This window comes from Diuraphis noxia, unplaced genomic scaffold (assembly GCF_037042655.1).
Source record: "Diuraphis noxia isolate RWA-SAM2 unplaced genomic scaffold, SU_Dnox_SAM2 contig0004, whole genome shotgun sequence".
NCBI lineage: Eukaryota > Metazoa > Arthropoda > Insecta > Hemiptera > Aphididae > Diuraphis > Diuraphis noxia.
The window spans coordinates 72891439-72915511 of NW_028301714.1; the positions used below are offsets into that span (position 1 = coordinate 72891439).

Below are 24073 nucleotides of genomic sequence, written 5' to 3' on the forward strand. Positions count from 1 at the left end.
ATCTAAAAACACTATTGACTAGTTATAATTATAATTATTGTAATTTTTACCGGATTTTTTTGTAGAATACCATACAAGCTATATAATAGATACCTACTACCTAGCATATCACATTATGAATTGCTCAATTTAGCAACTATTGTATTCGTATTTCGTGTGATGATGATAACAATTTTAGATTGATATTGCAATCAAATGACGCGACGAAACGTCACATTTATGTTGAGAAAAACATTATTAAATTATTTTCCACGTGCAGACATTTTCAGTCTATGAAAACTATATGATAATATATCATTGAATTCAAATTTATTACCATCCATTACAGCAAGCCATTTGTAACCTACTGGATACTGACATACAGTAGGTACAGCAGAGAGACATCGACTTATTGCCTGCTTTTTCTTTTCATGGCTTTAACATTGACAAAATGTTAAAGAATTTTCCAGTCTATCAAAAAAAAAATCACCAACACAATATTACGATTTTTAAAATCATAAGATTTTCCATTAAATTTTTTTTTCTTATAATAGCTTTGATTATAATTAAGTTTAGATTAAGTTATTTGAATGGCACTACGCCTCCGCTCAGAAACGTTTTTCGTATGCAATATTTTACCATTAAATTCAAATATAACATCCATTACGATTACCATGACATACTCGACAACTACTGTGCAACAGAACAGTACCCAATCGTCCGCTTTTAAATTTTGTTAATATTTATTTTAGATTTTAATCTTTTGAATGATAACACGTACATATAATTTCTAACTTTGCTAAATAATATATTTTTATAGATTTATGATAATTTTGAAGTGTTTTGCCAGTAATTTTTTTTTTTTGTTAAAATCAGAAAAAACTTTTGGTAAATTTCCATTAACATTTTTATGCAAACTATGAAAAAAAAACTTATAAATTTGTATCAGAAGGTTATAAGTTTATGAGTTACATTAAAAGTTACCATCATTTTGGAATTTTTAATATTAACCTCTCAAAAATACCAACTAGATTCACTTTTGCATCAGAAAATATGATGATATTGAAAATTGGATTATTTTTATAAGCCCAAGTGTTGATAATGGACAGAAAAAAATACATAATTGTTAATGTACCTATAACTCTGCTCAGAAAATAATAATACATTTATATGTAATTCCAAAACCTACATTAAAACCATGCACTATACCTAAATTTGGTAACCGCTGAAGTACTGGATTCCAATACTTACATTTTTATTTAAGATATGTATTCAATAATAAAAATTTGGATTAACACTTAATTTTAACCTTGGTCGTAGTTATATTGAATGAAATTCATCGAGGGAATCATAATTTGAATTTAGTATCATAAGAGAAATAAGAAAATTATTTGAATTAAAAAATATAATAAATCGTTTTGTTTCATCACATTTATTAAATCATTTGGATAACAAGAACCTAATAATAGATCAATATATTTATCACAACTGTTAATTTTTTTTTTTAAACTTATATGTCATCCAACTTTTATGATTACTACATTTACACAATACAAATATTGTTAATTCAAAACTAAAAATATTGCAATTTATACAATTACACCATTACTTACAATGTTCAACAATAAAAAAAAAAAATAATAATAAAAAATAAATAAAATGCTTATAAAAGTAATATTTTTGTTTAACCTATTATTTACACTTACCTAAAAAAAAAATGGAGGGAATTTACACGTTAAAAAAAGATTAATATACATTGAAAGTTATTATTGGTTTTGCAATACATACAAATAAAAGCTTAATGATTAAAAAAACAAAACAAAACAATGTGTTGCTAATTAACAGTTTTCAGTTAGTAAAAAGTTAACTATTTTATGATAATCGAATAATATATTGATGAATAAATTAAACAGTTGACACAAAACATCATTATCACGGCATTATTATTTGGAACATAATTTTGTTCTTATACACTACATGATCTATTGTTTTCACATAACAAATCTAATAATTCTACATTTGGTAGTGTGATTTAACGAACAAAACATAGTTAAGACTTAATACAAAATTTGCATTTATTAATTATTTTGTAGTATAATGGATTATTGATTTAATTAATTTAAATAACAATATTTAATATTAATTAATGTACTTAATTAAATTATCATTTGATCAACTGTCGTGAATCGTAAAATCAACTTCCTAATTCAAGGAAATGTTTGATGTCAGCTTTAATCAAGAATAAAAAATTTAATATTTTTAGTTTATGAAACTAAAAAAATATAAATTTATCAATAATTTACAGTTAAATAAAAATAAAGTATTTATAATTTTATAAAAAAAAATTTATGTTAAATATTACAACATAAATGATTCCATTTATGATACCAAAACAATTATTCATCTGGACATTGTGTAAGGTATTTGAAAAATAAATAAATTCAGACACCCAAATCTATGTGCAGTTGGTTTTTCAGGGGTAGTCATAAAAAATAAAATTTAATTTATAAGCATAGGATTTTCTTTATAAAATACACACAAAATTATTTTGAAAAGACACAATTAACAAACAAATATTAGTACAAATAATATTGTAGTATTAGGTTAAATTTATTAAATATTAACAAATGAGCTGTATAATTAATTTACTTTTTAAGCATATTAAAAATTTGAATAAGACAATTATGCATTGTGTCAACTAATCGGTTATTTTAATATTACAGAATACAAATGGTTGTTTTTAATTAATTTCTATTGTGTCCCAAGAATCAGTAACCATTTAAAAAACTATTATGATGATTACATGAAATATATTTATGCAGCAATACTTATTTCATAAGTACATATTATACAACAAATATAAAATGTAATGTAGACAATGATATACTTACTTAACAAGCAATACATAAGTAAGTTTTGAAGTAGAATTACTTTGAATGATTATTAATGTGAAATTGGGTTAACAAGTAAAAAATAAAAACAAACTAGACTAGATTTTTAAACATAAAAATCTTTTTAAACACATATGTACCCTGTGTTATGGAAGAACTAATCCTCATCAGACATTGGCTCATATTGGGCTGTTAACATAGATCCACCACCACCACCATTTGGATCAGATGATTCATTATTTTTTTGTGTAGCCGATGCAGACATATTAATTGCAGCTGAAAATGGATAAGTGTAAGCCTGTTCATTTTTGTTGTCGTCATCTGATGTGCGCATTACTTCAACAATCCGATTTTTAACATAATCTAAAGGCGATAAAGGTTTATCCGCTTGAGTTGGGTAAAAGCGAACTCGACTATTGTCATCTTTCATTTGTTGTTCAAATTCTTTTTGTTGTAGAGCACGGCGAAGCTTCCAAGTATGAGGCTCAAAGCCCGCAGCTAACATGTTATTAAAGGGATATTCTTTAAAAGGATGTTCTAGTGGATATGGTTCTCCTGGACGACTCATTTCTGGACTACCTCGTGGTTTTAAATTTTGTTTTTCATTTGCTTCTGGGAATGACTAAATATTATAAATAATTAATAAAAATTATTTTATATATTCAAGTTTAAGATATTAAAGTAGTAGGTAATTATTTTATTGAACTCACTTGAAATAACTTATCACCAGCTCGTTGCTGTTGATGTGCTTGCTGATTGGTGACTGGAGCAGCACTAGGAAGATGTCCATTTCCATCATTACTCTGATTTATTTGATGTGTGATGATAGCATCAATTAAATTAGCTGCAGTTAACGCATGGGATTCTGTGCCTTGTCTTGAAACTCTACCACTACCAGCATTATCTCTACTAGAAATGAAAAAATGTACTTATTAGTCATTTAAACAACATATAAAAATTTAATAATTTATACTTTTGTATATTGGGTGGTGGTTCTTGATTCCTAGATACGGGAGTATTTGATCTTGATTGTTGAAATGAAGAGACAGTAGAAGGTATTTGCATAACTCTAGGTTGTTCTTGCTGTCGTTGATGTTGTTGTTGAAACGAAGCAGCGACCATTCTTGAATGTTGTTCAGGAGTAAGCCGATGATGCATCATTTGCTTATCTCTAATATACTGATCTCTTTGCTGCTGTTCTCTAATTTGTGCAACTGCTTGCATTTCTCGCTCTCTTTGCACAGCTATTTCACGTTCCCTTTGCATATGCTCATGTCTTTGTTGCTCTCTGTACATATGAGGTTTTGGAACTGGAGAACCTCTTACATAGCGATCTTGTTCTCTATGTCTATCGTCAGAATGATTTAAAGGTACTGGTAAGCTGGGCTGTCTTATTGCAACATCAACCAAAGATCCTAGGGCTTCGTGTCCTGGAGGATAAGTTTGTGGAGATGCTGCTTTAGGAGCCGTATTATGACGTTGTATTACACCTTGACGAGTAGGTTGATAGTACATCTGACTAGTAACTGGAGGTTTTTGAACTCGAGGAAATTGAGCAGCAACATTAGAATGCATTTGTTGTGAAGTAATATAGTCATTCATTATGATTTGTCGTTGCTCACTATAATGAGGCTGTCTCGATTGATATTGAGGCTGAGGATTGCGTTTTTGATAATAATCTGCATTCATGTTTTGATTTGAATTGTGTAACATACGTTGGTGAACAGGAGTACCTTGAGTAATAGAACCACCAGGAGCTTGTGATGGCTGAGAATAACGGTTAGATTGTGGAGGCATGTATAAAGTTGCAGCTGAGACAGGAGTACCATGCATGATGGATCCAGTAGCTTTTGAATTATTCAATATGTTAGGGGATAACTTTGATGAAACAACATTCGCTACAGATAATTGAGGCGACGTTACCTATTACAAACAAAAATAGTTTTACTAACTTTATTTAAACAAATATTACACATTTTAATAATCAAACCTTATTTGGTAATTTTATGTGCGATGTCTGTTTAACAGTTACATGGGGAACAGATTGCGATGGATGGACCATGACATGATTACTTGCTGGCGATATTTTTGTCCAATATATTTCACCTTGCTTGCCACTTCGTCCCAATTCAGCATACTGAAATATGTTTGCAATGTATTAAGACTTTTACAAATGATAATACTGAAAGTTACCTGTGGAGAATAAAATGTATTTGTTTCATGAATTTGTGTGGGAGGAGTTCTGTACATTGCACCAGGTGGTGGTGGGGGTTGTGCATGTTTGATTGGCAGAGGATCGGAATAAGAATCTCCTTCTCTGGGTCTTTTGATACTTAAATCAAGAGTTACACCTTCTGGAACTCTAACTTCAGAAACTTTAGAAGATTGTACTTGAACAACAACTAAACCATCTTTATTGTGAAGTTCCCGAGGTGGTGTAGGAACCATTGATATTGTAGCCATTGACTGTTGTTTGTTTTCATTATTGCTAGATCCTGTATTTCTATCTTTAATAGGATACTCAGGATCCAAAAGTATGGATGATATTGTAGGCATAGATCCATTCTCCTTCTATAAATACATAAAAAAAACGAATAAGAATAATAAGCAAAAAATAATAATAGTATAAAAACAAGATTTTTTACCTCTCGATTAGAATGTTCTTTAGTAAATTGTTTTTCAATTACATCAGATAAAATATCTGACACACTTAAATCAGTTACAATCTTTTCTTTTTCCTCAGATTCGTTATTGGAATGTTGCAACACATTAGACTCATTTTCAGCTGTACCTCCAATCCCTTCATCAGCAGTTTCAGTAGCTGAACTATCATAATCTTCTTTGACAACAGTAGATCGAATAGAATTTTCACTATCACGAGCCTCTTTAGCAGTCAATTTCGCTTGAAGCGGACTATTGGTATCACGTGGAGGAGATAACTGTGGTAAAGTATTTGTTGGTGAAGGTGCACTTTGAGTATCACTGTCACACAAAACAAGGTTAGTCTCATCACAGCTAGAAGTACTAGATCCTGACTCTTCTTCATCTGTTAGAGCAGGTTTTTGTTCACTACCATTTGTCTAAAAGAAAAGATCAAATATTTTTAGTTTTTGATTTTATTTGAAATTTAATAAAAATGATAAATTTTACCTTTTTATACTCCTGTACTAAAAGATCTAAACCTAGTTTTTTTCTGAAGCTAAAATAAAACTCTTTGCACTGATAGTGGCTCTTATTTGGTCCAACTAATTTACTTATTTCACTCCAACGAGTGCCATGTTCTCGAATTCCTTTCTTTAATGCATTGGTTTCTTCATCAGTCCAGCCATCTAAAGTATCAGTACTAATATTGCTTGATGTTCCTACTACTCCAAGTGCCATTAATCGTCTTTGAATACGATTAAAGCAAGCTGAACAACATTTTGTTGTTGTCGGACCAATTTCTAAACAAAATAAAAATGTTCTAATTTAAATAATAAAACAATTATAAATTATTCACTAACGAAATTCTGAAGCTATGATATCTTGAGCAGTATTCCATTTGGCAGGTAAGGGTCGTAATCTTTTAACTGGTCTTCTATTATTTGACTGAACAGTAGGGCAAGATGGTAACGGACAATATATTACACGACGATTTTGGGATCGAACCACTTTACAACGGCAAGTGTTACAAACCCTAGCACCAGGAATAATATCTTCTGGTTTCACACCATATTGTGCTGCATCTGATGGATTAAGAGTCCTGGGACATGCAACATTTTCTGCTTTACAAACCGCACACATACCTTTAGGTACATCTCCTTTAGACCCAGTTTCATCTATAAATATATATCAATAGTAAAATAAATGGATGGTTGATTATTTAATTTTATTATTATTATTTTTTTTTTTTAAACAATAAATTAATCTAATAATGAGAAGTTGATATTTTTATTTTCCATGGTTATTTATTTTGATAGTTAACTTAACATTTCATAACAATAAATACAAATCAAGTTATGTCATAGTTGAATAGAAATTACATAATATAGTATTTAATTTACAACAATTATAATTAAAACTTTATTAAAAGATAAATGTTATATTTATAGCACTAGTTATAAAGAAACTATTAATTCAAAAAATTAAAATAAACAAATAATGATTGAATCACACGTTGTACTATTTAATTCTCACATTCAAAAATTATGTTTATATTGGAAAATTATTGCATACAAACATAATATTATGCGTTTAAATGACACTATTACCATCAGAAATATGCTTCAGTTAGATATTGATGAAATTCTCTCAACCAAATAAAATATAAAGAGTAGTTTTTTAATATTAGAATATAAAAATTGAATAACCTTGCTTCCAAAACATATAAAAAATTCCTATGTAAAAATTATATTTTGATCTAAATGGTATATTTTTGAAGAGCCTTCTACAGCGTGATTCTTTTATCGTTAAATACTCATAATTTCAAAAAGCATTAACTTTTTTTCAAGTTTTAGATTCTGAGCAGAGCGATGAATGTATTGATTTTACCATGATGTGTGTGTTTTTTTTTTGTGTCTGTCATCACGTTTTGAGGCAGTAAAAATGCTTCGATTTTTGACTTCAGTACCTGGTTCGATCAGAAAGTGAATCTAGTTGGTACTTAAGGGGGGGGGGGAATTTCAATATTTTTCTCAATAATCGGGATAAACTAACTAAAAATTAAGGAGAAAACTCGAAATTTTATGCAGTTTCAGTTTTCGACAAAATTGATTTTGGTATTTGATGTAACATTAAAATAAATGACACCATAGATACATGCAATTTTCAAAAATTTTCGACTTCAGTTGAACTATTCATAGGTATAGGTATTTGCAATTTTCGATCATTATTAGTTTCTTTTAAATTAATATTGATAAAAATGTATTTGTTGGGTAGAAAAGTTTGAAAATTTAATAGATTCTGAACGGAGTGAATGTATTGATTTTACAATGATGTGGGTTTTTTTTTTGTGTGTTTCTGTGTACCGCATAACTAGTCGAAATAATGCTTCAATTTCAAACTTTGGGGGTGGTTTCCGATGGAAAATTGAATACACCTGGTGCATTATAGAGGTCAAAAATAAATATTTTCCAACAGTTTTCAAAATATCGAGAAAAACAAAAAAAAAGTGACAGAAAAATGTGAATTTTTACGCAAAACCAGTGTTCGACCAAATCGATTTTTTTATATGGTTGTAATTCAAAAACTAATCACTGTTAATACTTGAAATTTTCAACAAATGTTTATGTTAGTGTCAAATCTTAGATTTAAAAACAAAATTTTTTATAAATTTCTAGCCTAAAATAATTTGTGAATTTTCGTGATTTTTACGTATTTTGTCAAAATTCAAATTTTGAATGCTTATAAAAAAAAATTGTGACTGAATTTATTTTTATTTTTCAACTGCTATTGTTAAAATGTGTTAAAAGCCTTGTATTGAATTTTCAAGCTTTTCTGCCTAACAAATAAATTTTTATCGATATTAATTTTAAAAAAACTGATAATGTTCGAAAATTTCAAATGCCTATGAATAGTTATATAAATATATATAATACTTTTATAAACATTCTGTGAAAATTTCATGTATCTATGGTCATTTGTTTTAAAGTTACATCAAAAACCAAAATCGATGTTGTCGAAAAATGAGTGTGCGTAAAAATTCCCATTTTTTCCTTAATTTTTAGTTTGTTTATCCCGATTATTTAGAAAAGTATTAAGAATTTTTCACTTTTTACCCGCCAAAGTACCAACTAGATTCACTTTCTGATCGAACCAGGTACTGAAGTCAAAAATCGAAGCATTTTTACTGCCTCAAAACGTGATGACAGACACAAAAAAAAAAAACACACACACATCATGGTAAAATCAATACATTCATCGCTCTGCTCAGAATCTAAAACTTGAAAAAAAGTTAATGCTTTTTGAAATTATGAGTATTTAACGATAAAAAAATCACTCTATGTACTTTTAAATAATAGAAACATTAGATGGTGATCATACTCTTTGATAAATTTGGTTTTATTTCATTTGTTGACAACTGGCCACAGCAAAAAAATTGCTTAATCGTTGAAATTTCAGCAAAACCATAGTAAGATGGTTGTTGAAAAATGAAATTGATGCTCTAGAAGGCAAAACACTTGCATGTTAGTCTGTCCCCAAGTACAGAAGCCTATCCCCTAAGTTACTCATAAATATGAGGATATTAAACAGATAATGGTTTAAAATACATTATTTATTATCTTTAGTTTCTTTATTTCTTTTTGCTATTAACAATTTTAAAATATAAAATACATTTATAAAAAGTAATTCACTTTTTAATGTTCACTTGAGGTAGTAAATACTGCACCACAAATTGATTCCCAGGAGAGTAAAAATACAGTCCCCCAACTGTAGAAACATTTGTGTTAGCAGTGCATAATTGAACAGACTTTTCATAATCCAGAGGGTATAAAACTAATTGAAGAGTATAAATTGTTGGGTAAATAATTTTTCATTTTCACAGTTTGCCAATTTAATTTAATAGGTATTTAACATTTTTGCTGATTTGCAAAAACTTAAATAATTTAGTGCATATTCTTTTAACTAATTAACTAGGTTGGTAATGTTGTTTTGAATCCCTGGAGTTTTGGAAAACTTTTATGTTTGAAAACTATTAATTTATACTGTAGCACTTATATAAACTCAGTAATAATGTAAAATAAATAAGTACAACATTTAATTATTAATTAAAAAAATATTTTCACCTGAGTAAAATAATAAAATATTATATATAAAAATAATTTTATAATTATAATATAAAAATGTTTAAATATGCTTGAAAGTACTTCATACTAAGAAATATAGCATTTAATATTTAAATCTATATGTGTGTTATTCAACAAACATTTTTAACTTTTGTAAATTGCTTTGTACTATTTGAATTATATATTAATTCAATATAATATGTAATTTAATTATTGTATGTTTAAGGAATCTTTTTTTTTCATTGTATTTAAAATATGATATTATCTGATATTTATTTTTGAATACTGATAGAATATAATTTTACTACTGTAATTAATTTAAGGTTAAAGAAATACTCATGGGAAAACAAGATAAACAAGGGTACATAACGAGGTAGTAAATATTGCCAGAACGAGAAACAGATATGAGTGGTATTAAAATCAAACGGACCGGAAAAGCTGCTAGAGAGAGCGCCTCTCGTCAACCAATAGGGGCCACAGCTTTACACAGATGAATATTTTACAACAATCATTATTTCAGTTTCATTACGATACTACCAACAATCATGTACAGTTATATGGCACCTGATATAACCATCTATGTGATGTCTTTAAATAACAGATTTCGTGCTTTTATATCTCATAGAGAACTTCTTGCACAGTATAGTGGTTATTTTAAAGCATTAAAAAATTGTAAAACAAATAAAGTTTTTCTTCCTAACATTACGGATGAAACTTTTTCAATAATATTATCATACATTTATACAGGAGTACTTAAAATAAATAATGAAAACATACATTCTGTCCTTTTAGCTACACACACTCTTCACATCCCACAAGCATCAGATATGTGTAGACAATTTTTAATAACTCAAGACCAAAATATAATAAAACCCATTGCAAAACTACCATCATTCATAGATACATCAATAATACAGCAGCCAAATGAAAATAGGACATTAAAAATATCAGAAGAATCAAATTTCAAACCGCCAATTCGCAAAGAAAATATAATTTTTGACATAGCAAGTTGTGATGGTCCAGTTCAGTTTTATAGAGTGATTAATGAAAACTACAAAGGCAATGAAAAGAGATCAACACTAAAACAGTCATATAACTGTGAATATTGCAATCATCCATTTAAAAGTAAGTACTGTTATGAAAAACATATAAATAGACACTTAAATATAAATATGATTGATAAAAAAAATAATTCTTCAATTCAATATTACCCATGCAGACAATGTGGATCAAAATTTCCAAGTTATTATTTTGTTCATAAACATAAAAAATTTTGTAAAATAAATAACTTGTAAATTTGTTTTCAATAAAAAAAAACTACTTAAAATAATTAAAAATAAATATTTATTCAAATTCACTTAAAATCAAAAAACATGACTTACGTTGAGAATCCATTAATTCTTCATCAGTCGTACTTGTATTTTCTCCTTTTAATTTATCATCTTTTCGCCTTTCTTTCTTTTTGGATTCAGGTTTTAATTCACTAAAAATGATTCATATCATTGTTGTGTATTAATTAAGTATTTAAGCAAAAGAATATAATAATTAATTAAATAAGATAAATTTAATTGTAGGGTAGTACACAAAAACTAAGTAGTATGATTAAAATTAAATGAATATTTTTTTTTTATTATTATTCTAATATCACTTAAATAAATTATTTGTGGAATTCATTAATTAATGTTTTGTTAATTTAAACACAAATGTATTAGATTCTGAACGAAGTGATGAATGTATTTTATATTTTATGTTTATATAGATTTAATTAATGTATTCAAAATGATTAACTATGAATTATAATAGTCAACAATGTAAGTAGAAATTAATATGTAATCATAATTGATAAGCTTGTTGAATTAAATTAATGTACTGTTAATATTGTAGTATCAAATCAAAATACAATAAACTATTATCATGAAAAAAAAAATAAATAAATACTTCAGATACTACTCATGGATTATTTCAAACCAAATAATGTTTTTTTTTTATTAGTTATTATATAAATTGTATTATTATACCAACAAATCTTTGATACAAAGCAATCAACCAAAATACCAGAATAAATAACAGGAAATTTGAGGTGACCATTAAGTTCTACTGGATATAATAGTTCATCCATAATTTAATAATTAAAATTAAAATATTGAATAATCTTATCAAGTAATATTGGTCATTTTTTAACATAACATTAATTGTATTTACCTTGTGTGTGACGTTGTAACTGATGTCTGTATCAAATTTTTAACAGATTCATTATTTTGATTTTTATTTGTTAGTGAAGTTTCGATTTCATTATTAGCACCTTGTTCAATAGCAACTTCTACTTCTACAGATGCAGGAGTCTCTTCATTTTCAGCTATTGTATTTTGAGCTGCAGAAATTTGTGCTAAATTTGATGATGCTGCTTCACTGCCCTGGCGCTCTCGTTGGAGTCTAGTTGTAACACCAATAGAAGTTGAATTTAAAATGTCTAACGAATTCAATGAACTATTAGCGGGTGTCCGATTTTGAGCAGTACGGCGTCTTGCTTGCCATTTAGCTTTGCCTACAAAATTAAATAATTTTAAAAAGGTTTAATGTAAGTTGTACCTGGTTTAATGTCAATGCTTACGTAATAATCTTTTGTACTCCTCTTTGGGTTTGCTTAAATAATAATATTGTACGCAGTCAGAAGGACATTTTTTATCCAGAAAAGATGCTATTGCACCAAAAGTTTTTGGATGAGCAATAAAGCGATCTTTAAACACTTCTTTTTCTTGCTGTGTCCAAATATTGACATATTTTCTCTCATTATACTCTGTTTTATAATCCAACACAAGTCCATTGTTGTTTAAGTAAGTTAAATGTCGTTCATGAGGGTCTAACATTAGTGGTGGTATAACAGCGTAAGACCTCATTTTTTTGTCTTCCATCTAAATGAAATTATTTAATTTAATTATTTAGAACTTACAGTACTTTATGGTCATAAAATATCACAACTCTTTGATAATGTAATGGACTGTAGTAAGTAATAATTATTCAGTAATCATAATTAGTAATTACTATACTTGAAAACTGTATAGTATTACAATGTAACATGACAATTGACAATCCTAATTACCAGACATGGATTTATAAATATAATTAGTTTAAATTAATTTTTTAATGTAACTATTAAATATGAATGTAACACAATATAATATAATATCAATAGTAAGTACAATAAAATCGTACTTGTAACAAACTAAAATAAATTTAACTAGTATAAAATCAAATATTTTTGGTGAGCTGTTTTAGTGTAGTCACACTAACCAAATTTAGATAATCAATGAATCATAAATAAACATGATAATTTAAAAAAACTGAATTAATTAGTAAAAATGTAAATTTACTTTACTACTAACTAATAAAAATTATTTTGCTTTTATAGAATTTACCTCTTGTTCTTGTAAACCGTCCATGATCTCTTCTAAATCTGCTTCACTTTTAATACGAGCACCAACTCTATTAAATCTTTCTTTATCTTCACGTGCTTTTCTTAACTCTGGGAATACTTTCTCAAATAGTTCTCTATGTTTTGCTTCTTTGGCTTTTCTTTTTTGTGAGCTTTCAATTTTTTCAACTCTACGTATCCATTCCTTATACAGTTTAGAATAAGTTTCAGTAATTTCAGTTTTCTTTTGTAGTTGCTCCATTTTCTTTTTCCTTAGATGTTCCAATAAAGTGGATTTAAATAATGAATACCTAAAAATAAAATTATTATTATAATGCAATAAATATAAACTCAGGCAAATTATTATTTTGCATAAGCACATAGCAACTTCTTTTCAATAATTCTTTACTAGAGAAGTTAAACAGGGTATTTAGACACTTTTTATAAAAGTTAAGTGAGAGGGCACCCACGTGTTTCATCTCTGTCTTACAAATGAATCTATTTCACTCCATTATTTATAATATTAAGTGTAGTAACTTAACATTTAATTGAAATTAAAGTATACTATATACAGGGTATCCTATGAGGATATACCCATTAGCTGTAGGGGGACTCGCTGCCCGGATAAAAACCAATTTTTTGCCGTTTTGTCTATAAGCTAAAAAAATTATTAAAAATCATAATATTAATAAAAATAACTTTATAAAATAGGTATCTTTATATTTTTATAAAAATTGAATTTAAAAAAAATTAAATACATGTAGCCCTTGTCTATATGAGTCTAATAAAAAAAAAAGATTTATGATATATGTATTATCTCAGGAGATATTGCAATGGGTAAATCCTCGGGGACACCCTGCAGAACCCCCCCCCCCTCCCCACAAGCATTATACATTTTATTTTGAAGTAATGAAAATATAAAAATGTATAAAAATAAAAATTTAATATGATCATAATTTCCTTCAAAATTAAAATACCATAAAAATCCTATTTACCTTTAAATTATATACAAAGTCAAGTCATTCTGATTTAAAAAATAAATTGAGTAAAATGGATTCTTTCCAAAGTTAAATTTGTTATGTTATGCATTAGTCTAACAATACATGCGGGCACTACAACATGTTAAGAGAACTTTCAACCTTTGTAACCTAAAAATAGCTAACTTATAGAGAATAACAATTGAGTATATACAATTTTTTTTTCTTTAATTTTATACAAAATCATTTAAAATTTGCATCTAGTGAAATCAATTAAAATTGATCAACTTTAATATGGTAGATCGACATGTAATCAAACTTATAGAAATGAATGTTAGCTGTGTAAAATGGTAGTTTTTAGTAAAATATTTATTATTAAAAAAGTTGTAAAATTGCATTGAAGATTAATACTACGATATTAATAAACACAAATAATAGATAATAGTTAACAAATTATAAAACATTAAATTCACTTAATGTTATGAGGATACTATACCTAACTCAAAAATAATGATTTTTTAAAACTTGATTAACTTTTTTTGAATTTGTGATCATAAACAATAAAAACAAATTTTTCAGAGCCAGAAGTTTCATTTTAAAGTGGTAAAAATTTTGCTTCATAGTTATGAATGTAGCCTTCCAAGAACTTTCTCTAGCAAAACAGTTTTTACTTTGTTAGACATTTGTAAAACAAGAATAACACACAGGTATGGAATCAGCATCCTCTTAAAGGAAACACAAAATAAGTCACAGTATAAAATTTGTGAAGTGGTACACCATAATAAATGCTGGTGTAACATCTAAACATAATGATTTTTTAAGCATGTCCAGTGCACACCTTATGTTTATACTTAATTTGTGCATTTATTCAAATTCTGATTAATAGAATTTTTAAATACACTTTAAGACCATATTTTTAAATCCTTGAAATTCTTTTAATTACTTAAAAATCAAAATAATACAAACTGTCATCTTACAAATAGAAACACCCCCACCCTTTGAATTTTGAACTAACTTATTGTTTTGTTCAGAATTTTTATGTATCTAAATCAGAACTCAAGTAAGTAAATTTGAATACCATAATTAAGTAGATAATATGTGGGCTTAGATAATTTGAATTAATTAGTAATAACTATTGGTTTGTAGCATAAATAATTTTTAAAAATAATCTTATTATAATATATATATTACATTTAATATTAAATATAGATTTAATTTTATAAAATCATATTTAAGGACTATTATCCTTAAAATAAACATTTTAATAACCCAGAAACTACTCATTATAATTTTCAATTAGATGCATACATTTTTTTAATAATAACATCTGTTAAATCATTTTCAGAATAAAAGGAATGGTTCTTAATTAAAAAATATTAATTTATACTACACTTTTTAAGGAGAACCAATTAACAGAACTTTGAAATTATGGTCAAGGTATATTTAACAATTCTAAAATTCAGGATTTGAATAAATTTACTACTTATGGAAAAAATTGGGTTTAATTATGCATAAAAAATTATTCTGTTTGCAAGCAAATTAAAAAAAAGTTGTATTCATAAATTATATTCTGTGCATTTTTTAAGACAACAAAATATCATTGTAACATTACATAGGTACATCATTTTTTTTAAAGAATTATCATGATTTCAAATTAATATTATCAATTAATTGTGTAACTATAATATTGAAAAATATTCTTACTTTCTTCTATTCTCATGATAAATATCAGCATCTGATGGTTGATTATACAAAGGCTACAAAACAAATAATAAAATAAACTTTAAAAACAAGAAAAATTAACATATTTATTTTGAGACAACCACATTATAACTTGTTTATTTAAAGTGTAGTATATAGAAAAATCAGAAATAATAAATTATAAATTTATAACATGTATATAAAAACATAAAAATAAATTTAAAGAGAGTAAAATTGGTATACACTTTAAAAGTAAATTCTCTATTGATAAAAACTATTACAACAAAACAAAAATATACTTACAAGATCAGTTTTATTGGCAAATTTTTCTAGGCTCATTCTTGATTCTAATGCTTTTTTCTAAAATTTAATTTTAATTAATTAATCATTAAAAAAAATATTAATATTAATAACAATAATAATAAATAGATAAAGCATATTATTTTAGTTTAAGAATAATAAACTATTTTTGGAAGATTATTTCTACATAAATGCAGAAGTTCCAATAAGTTCTGAACCATGCAGGCTATTATAAAACAATATTTACTCTGTTTGATGCATAAATTCGTTGAACTGGAGTCAAAAAGTTTATTTGGTCTTCTTCTTCACATTCTTTTAATGTATCTTCTTCGGGTTCTATTTTAGTAACTTCTGAATTCAATTCTTTTTGTTCATAATTTTCCTAATAATAAAAAAAAACCCCCATATTAGACAAATAAATGTTTGTTAAAAATGTTCTATACTTTTACTTTTAACTTGATCAAGTCTTCTATTTCTTGATTAATACTATTTATATCACTCTCAAGTTTATTTAATTTTGGAGTAATATCATTAACTTTAGTAACTTTATATTCTGGCATTGGTTCATCAATAGTAGGTGAAATAGCTTCTACTTGAGGATTGTATGCACTTGTAGAAGGAGGATCCTGTGAGCAGTTTAAAATATATTATTATGATTTAATAATATGAAAATTTACTAATTATAATACTGAATGATAGCTTAAATTAACTTATTTATAAATTTAAATCTTGAACGACATCACATTATACATATGTTCAAAATAGATATAAAGAAAAATGTATACATACGGATATATCAATTTTTAGAGGCGGTTGAGGCGAAATAGGATGAAGTAATTTTGGTTTTTTCATAGGAGGTGGGGGACCATGATCTGGTCTTTCTCTCATAAAGTTCATAGAAACTGTATTGTGAGAGTTATGATTCAATGATTCATCTCGATAATGTTCCATTCTAAATAGTTTAAAATTAATTTATGAGACATAATATATAATTATATAAGTAAGAAAATTATTACACAATACCGTGTGTTCACCAATTTAGGGAGCACTTAATTTATCAGCCTGGATTATGTTAGAATAAATCAAATTTTTTTTCACAAGCTAGTGGTGTATAAATACACATTTTCAGATAAATTTCAAACTTTTAACCCTCTCAGTACTCGCATGCCGCAATGCAAATTATTATTTTTTTTAATAACAACCGGTATTTTTGATATGAAATTCGAATAGACTGATTTTCATAAAATTATTTTGACCAACTAATCATTGCTCTAAAACCAAAATTGACTGAATGAGAGCCATTCAAATTTTAATAAATAATACATTAATAATCATACAAGTCATTATAAAATGCATAAAACCATTTATTTATTATTGGTTACTTTTTGAATATTTTTACCTATTTATTTTTTATTTATTTTAAACGTTATAATTAAGATTAACATAACATGGATATAAAATTATTTAATTAAAATGTATTACAACTGTACTCGTAAAAATATTCAAATAGTAACCAATAATAAATAAATGGTTTAATGCATTTTATAATGACTTGTAAAAATGTAATATTTATTAAAATTTGAATGGCTCTCATTTAGTTAATTTTGGTTTTAGAACCACAGTTAATTGGTCGAAATGACTTAAAAAGAATTCAGTCTATCCGAATTTGGTATCAAAAATACCGGTTACTATTAGAAAAAATAAATAAATTGCATACGCGTACCGAGAGGGTTAAAAATTTGAAAGTTATCTGAAAATGTGTATTTATATACCACTAGCTTGTAAAAAAATTAAATTTATTCCAACACCAATCCGGCCGAGAAATTCAGTGTTCCCGCAATAGGTGAACACATGGTATATCTTATTCAAACTTACTGCATACGACTTCGTTGATAATAATCACTTGTTGCAGACAGCAAAGATATACGATTTTGCCTAGCAACGGTAGGCATCATATCGCTTCTGGCTAATTCAAAAGGAACACCAATTGTAACTCCTCTATCAGATATCTAAAAAAAAAATATCAAAAGTGTATTATTTATGAAAACACTATCAGTTTAAATTACATTTTTTAAATAATAAAACATCTAAATTATTTAATTAAATTTTATAGTTTAACTAATGAAAATCCACCAAAATAGTACCTATAGATAAAAAATTAATTTAAATATTGTTGTTCAAAAACTTACATTTAATGCTCTAGAATGAAAAGGCGCATCTCTATACACATTTGATGCTGTAGTTGTAGACGACATGTACACAGGTTGAGAAACATATCGTATATTGGCAGGGTACCCAACAAAATTATTATGAACTTGGCCAGTACCAGCAGAGGGCTTGTATGGCCCATTTTCACCTGGTACTTGAACTACACCATGATTAACATTTCTCCTGAAAAGAAAATTGATAATTTAACTCAATAAACCACCAAATACTATAGGGATTCATAATAAATAAACAAATCATTAATTTAATAAACCTTAATGCAATTATAAATACTAGATTTAATATTTTTCTATCATCAAATATATCTATCTAATATAGGTATATAACAAAAGCAATAGCTGTATATTGTTTAAGAGCCTCTTTAAAGATTAATTTTATCTAAATAATTAACTTATTAGAATATGAAGTGTTGGGTAACTGGAATTAGTTTTGATAGCTAATGAAACTTATAAATCTTTTGATACAATTTATAACCAATAATTTCATGAATATTATTTAGAACATCCTAGTCACAAAGATAATAAAATTTACAAGATGGATACTATACGTTATAATCATGAAGTTGCATATTTGGTTAACTTTTATTCACAGTAAATATTAGACAATACCAACATAAAAAGGGTTAAATTTAAATATTATTCTTTGTGTATACTTGTATTTAACATAAAAAACAAATATAATAGTTTATCCTCGAGTTTATCTAAATAAAATTGTACTTAAGATATTTATTTTTAGGCGGCAACCTCAAACAAAAAGTGGAGATGGGTATCCCAAATTCCCAAAAACTCCAGTTTCCTGAATCTAGATGGCTGGATTAATTTATAATTTAAACTCACACAGTCCATATACAACTTTAGTTTAAAATATGTGAAAAAGAGGAGTGTAAAGTTTGAAAAAATTGGTGGTTGGTTACTTATTTATTGTAGTTGCTTTATAGGGAAAAAAAGTTTATGCCACCACGGTTTATTACTTTATTTTATAAATTAACTTCTAAAAAAGAATATTAAAATACACTTTTATATCATTAACACTTACCCGTGAATTTGAGGATTTCTTTGAGGATAAGCCATTTGAGCTTGTGAAGGCATTGCAGCACGATCCAGATGTATAACTGTTTGTTGTACAGCTTCCATAACAGTTTTAACTGAACCAAATCTCTTTGTTTGCCACTAAAAATCAAATAAAGGCTGTTATCTTCTAATTTATTTATCGATACAATCAATTAGTTAACAGCCACTGTAGACAGTCTCTTTACATAAAATCAAACAAAAGAATGAAACTTATGAAAAAAATCATATCTATAAATAAAGTTTATTAAGATGTAAAATAAGATTAACTATAAAAACTTTATAATCTTGTTATTTTCTTTTTAATTTAATATAAATTAAACAATATTAAGAATGTTTCTATCTGGATTAAGATATAATATTTAACATTTCATACCTTTTGTATTATAATGTATTGATGTCTACCTAAATAAAAAATAATTTATAACTTTTGTAAATTGCAACTTATCAAAAAATAGATACTACTAAAAAATAAAAATAGATTCACAAATTTAACACTAAAATCTCAAGTTACACATTAAATATAAGGCCAATTAAAAAAAAAAACCCCCCCCATTAATAGGTACATTTCTTATATGGGTTTTTATCTTCATTATAAATTAGTCTTTATAAAAATTACAGTTAACTTCTAATCAATAACAATTTGATTCAACTAATGTACGTACATTGTATGTCCAAGACAAAAAATAAATCATTGAAGTAATAGGTATGCAAACCTAATACTAGGTATACAAAACTAATGTTTTCATGTTAAAATATTTCAAGTTCATCAAAAAATCATGCACAATTTAAAAAAGTTGTGCAATACTATTTTTTTACAAAGCCAAGTAAAAATATATTTATATTGATAATAATGAATATAATTAATTTTTTCATACATTAACTGTTAAAATTGTGATGTAAAATATAAATTAATATTAGATAAAATTATGTATTTATGTAAAGGTAAATCTAGTGACATTGATGTTTTAAATATCATTATAACTTAATAAGAAAGAAATAAAAACTACATTGTCACACAAGGATAACATAAGTATACCACAGTTAAAAAAAATAAATAAGTAATTAAAAGGTCTATGAATAAATGTTTGCCAATTTATTCAATCGTTTACAACTGCATACATTTTAATTCTAGTTTTTACTCTAATTATTAGAGCTTAGTATTTTAAAAATACAAAATGAATAAAAAAATTGTCTGCAATAAGCAAAGTACACCACTAACTAAAACAATGCTCTTTTTAGTGTTAAGATTATAATCTATGTATAATACTACTTTACAATCATTTTACTAAATACAGGCAAAGTTGAAATATTAACTATTTTATCAATTTTTAGGTTTATTATACAGTTATGATTATAGTTAACATTTATAAACAATCTAATAAATATATATTATATAACAAATTCATAAATATGTTTGATGATGAAGATAAATAATTATAATAAAAATAAATAGTTTTAAATCAATTCAAGGCATATTATTCTACATAACTTTACAGTTAAAAAGTTTGTATAAATTTAATGAAATAATTATTAAGCAACAAATTAGGTACATTTTCTATCAATAATTTTTATCAAAATACAAAAGGACTACAAATTAAGTGATAGGTATTTAGATATTTTAGAGAATCTTTGAGCTACTCATATGAAAAATCCTACCACCAACCTGGCTTAGATTAAAGTGATAAAAATTTGGATGAAAATAAATAGGCATGCCGCCATGCCTACATTTATTAAGTTTGAATTATGATGACAATAAAACAGATTTTTAACTACAGATAATTATTTTTACACAATAAATAAAAAAAACTAACAGAAATGAGTAAAAGCAAGAATGAGGATTTAAATCCAATTAAAAAAAACAATATAAACTTGTTATTTGTATCATTTAATTATTAAATTATAATCAATATACTGATTTCTGAGGGATGTTTAATGGTACATAATATATTATCTATAGGTATCAGATACCTATTATACTAATGAATAATTAATGTTATAACAGGTCATAGCTTTAAACATTAAGAGGACGCCACACCTGCATGTGTTGTCTCCGTTGTACAAGTGCGTAGCATGACAAATTTTACGTTCAGCACATCACGTATATCTCCGTTTGTTTAAAATTTAGAGTGAATTAACCTATTATAAAAATTAAAGATAAGATTATTATTTAGGGCATCTCATGGGCTTTTTATTATATTTTAATTTTAAAGTGAATTATGAATATTTTTAGATATGTAAACAATTTACAATTTTAAAATGTTCATAACTCGCTTTAAAATTAAAATATAATAAAAATCCCAAGAGATGCCCTAAATAATAATCTTATCTTTAATTTTTATAATAGGTCAATTAACTCTAAATTTTAAACAAACGGAGATATACGTGATGTGCTGAACGTAAAATTTGTTATGCTACGCACTTGTACAACGGAGACAACACATACAGGTATGGTGTCCTCTTGATGAAAATTCACTTTCAATGAAATATAAATAAATAATTAGAGGTATCCAATTGCAGTATTTAAAATTCAAAATGTAAATAGAACAAAAGAAAAAATAGATCCAAATATTTATGAATTAAAAGTTGCTGTTTTGCAATATTAATTTTAAATATTTTAAATACAAAGATAAACACAAAATTATTTCAAAACAAGATTTTGATTGTAATCTAAATATTTAAAGATTATACACCCTCGTAGACCAAGCATTATAATTTATAATATACAAAAATATTTTGTTATATAAATATTAATGGTACCTACAGATATGTACTCTACACCTATCTAAAATCAAAATACTTTAGATAAATTATTAAAATCCATGATATAATTATAAATATCATACATAATATGTGAACATATTTAAAAACTAGTAAAACAATAATGATAAATTCCGTCTGAGTAGTGAATAGTAAGTAATTACTTTGTTCTAAATTACTGTTGTATAACACATCTGCCGTCACCTTTTACATTTTCACTAACAACACGTCATTTGAGACACAATATTCTAATTCCTGACATTTACTAGGTACCCAAAATTCAAAAACAGCATGACAATAAACAAAATTTAAGCTGGTCACACTCTATGGTTATATTTATGCATCAACATTATTTGGTTTAGTTTGGATAATATAGGTGCATCAACAGTGCGGTGAGATTGAAAAGAGAAACAGTAAATCACAACAGAATGAAAATTGAGTAGTTTTTATTTTTTTGCTCTGCGTTTTATGTTCAAAATTCAAACACCTATGTAGAACGATTGCCAAAGTATGTACCATGGAATATTCTAATTTTTTTTTGGTCAAAAAAATATTTTTTTACTAAAAAAAAAATTTACCTAACCTAGATTCATACAGTGGGACATTCTCAAGGGTTTGGACATAAAGAATGTAAGAATGAGAAAATTATTTTATATTAAACTTGAAGAAAAAAATAATAGTAGGTAGGTACTTAAATAATAAACATTCATTATTTTAATAAATTTGAATAAATAAAAATCACGAACAATACCTACCTAGGTATCTTTAAAACATTTTTAGGTGTTGGTTTTTCAATTAATAATTAAAAAATTGGGGTTGAGTAGGAAGAGACATTAGAGATCCACAAAATAAAATCTATTTCAAAAGGGTGCTTTGTCGTAAGTTTTGGAACCTGCTGACGTAAAACATAGACTGATCATAATATAATTTATTAGGTCATAATGGACGGACCACGTGAGGAAAAAATATCAACGTCTATGACCAAAACCGATAGTAATAAAAATAAATAATGCGCAAATATTAATTAAGCAAAAATAGGCGTACGTAAGTGTGGCCGTGTAAATACGTAAAAACTAGCACCGATAATTACTTTTGTATATTTTTTCCCAGCGATTTAAATCCTCAACATCAGATCCGGGTGTCGAATATTTCGGATAACAACGACGAAGTACCGAAGATTTCCAACCGACACATCTGCACTGTTTTTTAATTTTCTTATTATTATTATTATTATTGTTGTTGTTGTTGTAGTTGTTCCTGTTGTTGTCGTTATCCGTACGACCACGCGTCGTACATCGTCGTCACAACTCCTCCGTGCACGTCGCACGCGATACGCGATGGACGATAAAGATTACCACACTTTGAAAAAATACGGTCGGTCGGTCTGTCTGTCTGTCGGTCGGACAGACGGCACACGAGACACGATGGTATGGTATCGGGTCGCGGACGCGCCGCGGGGGTACACTGACTACACTGCGAACGATCGTCGAGTTTCGAGAAAAAACGTAACGCGAGAAGGAAATTTTAAAATTTTTTCTTCCTCATTTCGGCTGTTTATTATTTATCTTCGTGTTCCGCCTACGGGAAAAAAAAAAAAAACTTCTCCGCTGGGGACACGGCCGTCGCGCTCGCTTGACATCAACCGCACGGCTCCAAACAGGTTCGGGCAAATCCAATCGGCCGCTTCGAGTGAGGTAGAGTACCTCGGTCAATCCCGCGGCGTCCGCTGCGTTTTGTAGACGGGCGGTTACCTGATCCGAGGTGAGGGGGGCCCCTCGATAGCGCCATCGCAGACCAAACAAAACACGATGGATTTGCCGAGCTCACAGTGTGGCCTGACTGTACGGTAATTATGGCGTCCGCGTAACAAAGCCTCACGTTAAAAACCGGGAGAGAAGAACAGAGGAAAATAAAGCTAACGTCACGCGATTCGCGACTGCGACCCGGCCCGACCTGAACCGACGACGTCCTCACTTTTCACAATAACAATAATAAA

The 24073-nt window shown here is 27.2% G+C and overlaps 2 protein-coding genes across 3 annotated transcripts; one reads left to right on the plus strand and one right to left on the minus strand.

Moving 5' to 3' along the window:
- Window positions 1-1395: 1395 nt before the first annotated feature.
- Window positions 1396-23697, minus strand: Smr (nuclear receptor corepressor smrter). Of its 2 annotated transcripts, none has more exons than XM_015515591.2 (21): window positions 23168-23697; window positions 19286-19419; window positions 18214-18415; window positions 17900-18033; window positions 16814-16976; window positions 16474-16650; window positions 16272-16406; window positions 16028-16084; window positions 15728-15780; window positions 13051-13357; window positions 12246-12546; window positions 11837-12179; window positions 11017-11117; window positions 6374-6688; window positions 6021-6313; window positions 5516-5950; window positions 5064-5441; window positions 4861-5007; window positions 3844-4793; window positions 3581-3776; window positions 1396-3492 (listed from the first exon to the last, which is right to left on the minus strand). In XM_015515591.2, exons 2-21 carry the CDS (start codon window positions 19381-19383, stop codon window positions 3028-3030), a joined length of 5250 nt encoding a protein of 1749 aa, XP_015371077.2. In that variant the 5' UTR covers window positions 19384-19419; window positions 23168-23697; the 3' UTR covers window positions 1396-3027. The 2 variants fall into 2 exon arrangements, with proteins under 2 accessions (XP_015371077.2, XP_015371076.2); XM_015515590.2 differs by having other exon boundaries at window positions 3581-3779; window positions 23168-23696.
- Window positions 10039-11023, plus strand: LOC149056473 (uncharacterized). The gene is given in 1 exon segment (XM_089225409.1): window positions 10039-11023. A coding segment is annotated over 1 exon segment (891 nt). The 3' UTR covers window positions 10930-11023.
- Window positions 23698-24073: the final 376 nt, after the last annotated feature.

Excerpts from the sequence above, each read along its gene's own strand:
- Smr (XM_015515590.2), bottom strand. The coding sequence starts at position 19,383 with ATGGAAGCTGTACAACAAACAGTTATACATCTGGATCGTGCTGCAATG. Across the intron at positions 16,085-16,271 it reads GAATTTATGCATCAAACAGA|AAAAAAGCATTAGAATCAAG; the intron begins GTAAATATTGTT and ends ATTAAATTTTAG. Across the intron at positions 5,008-5,063 it reads ATACATTTTATTCTCCACAG|TATGCTGAATTGGGACGAAG; the intron begins GTAACTTTCAGT and ends AACATATTTCAG.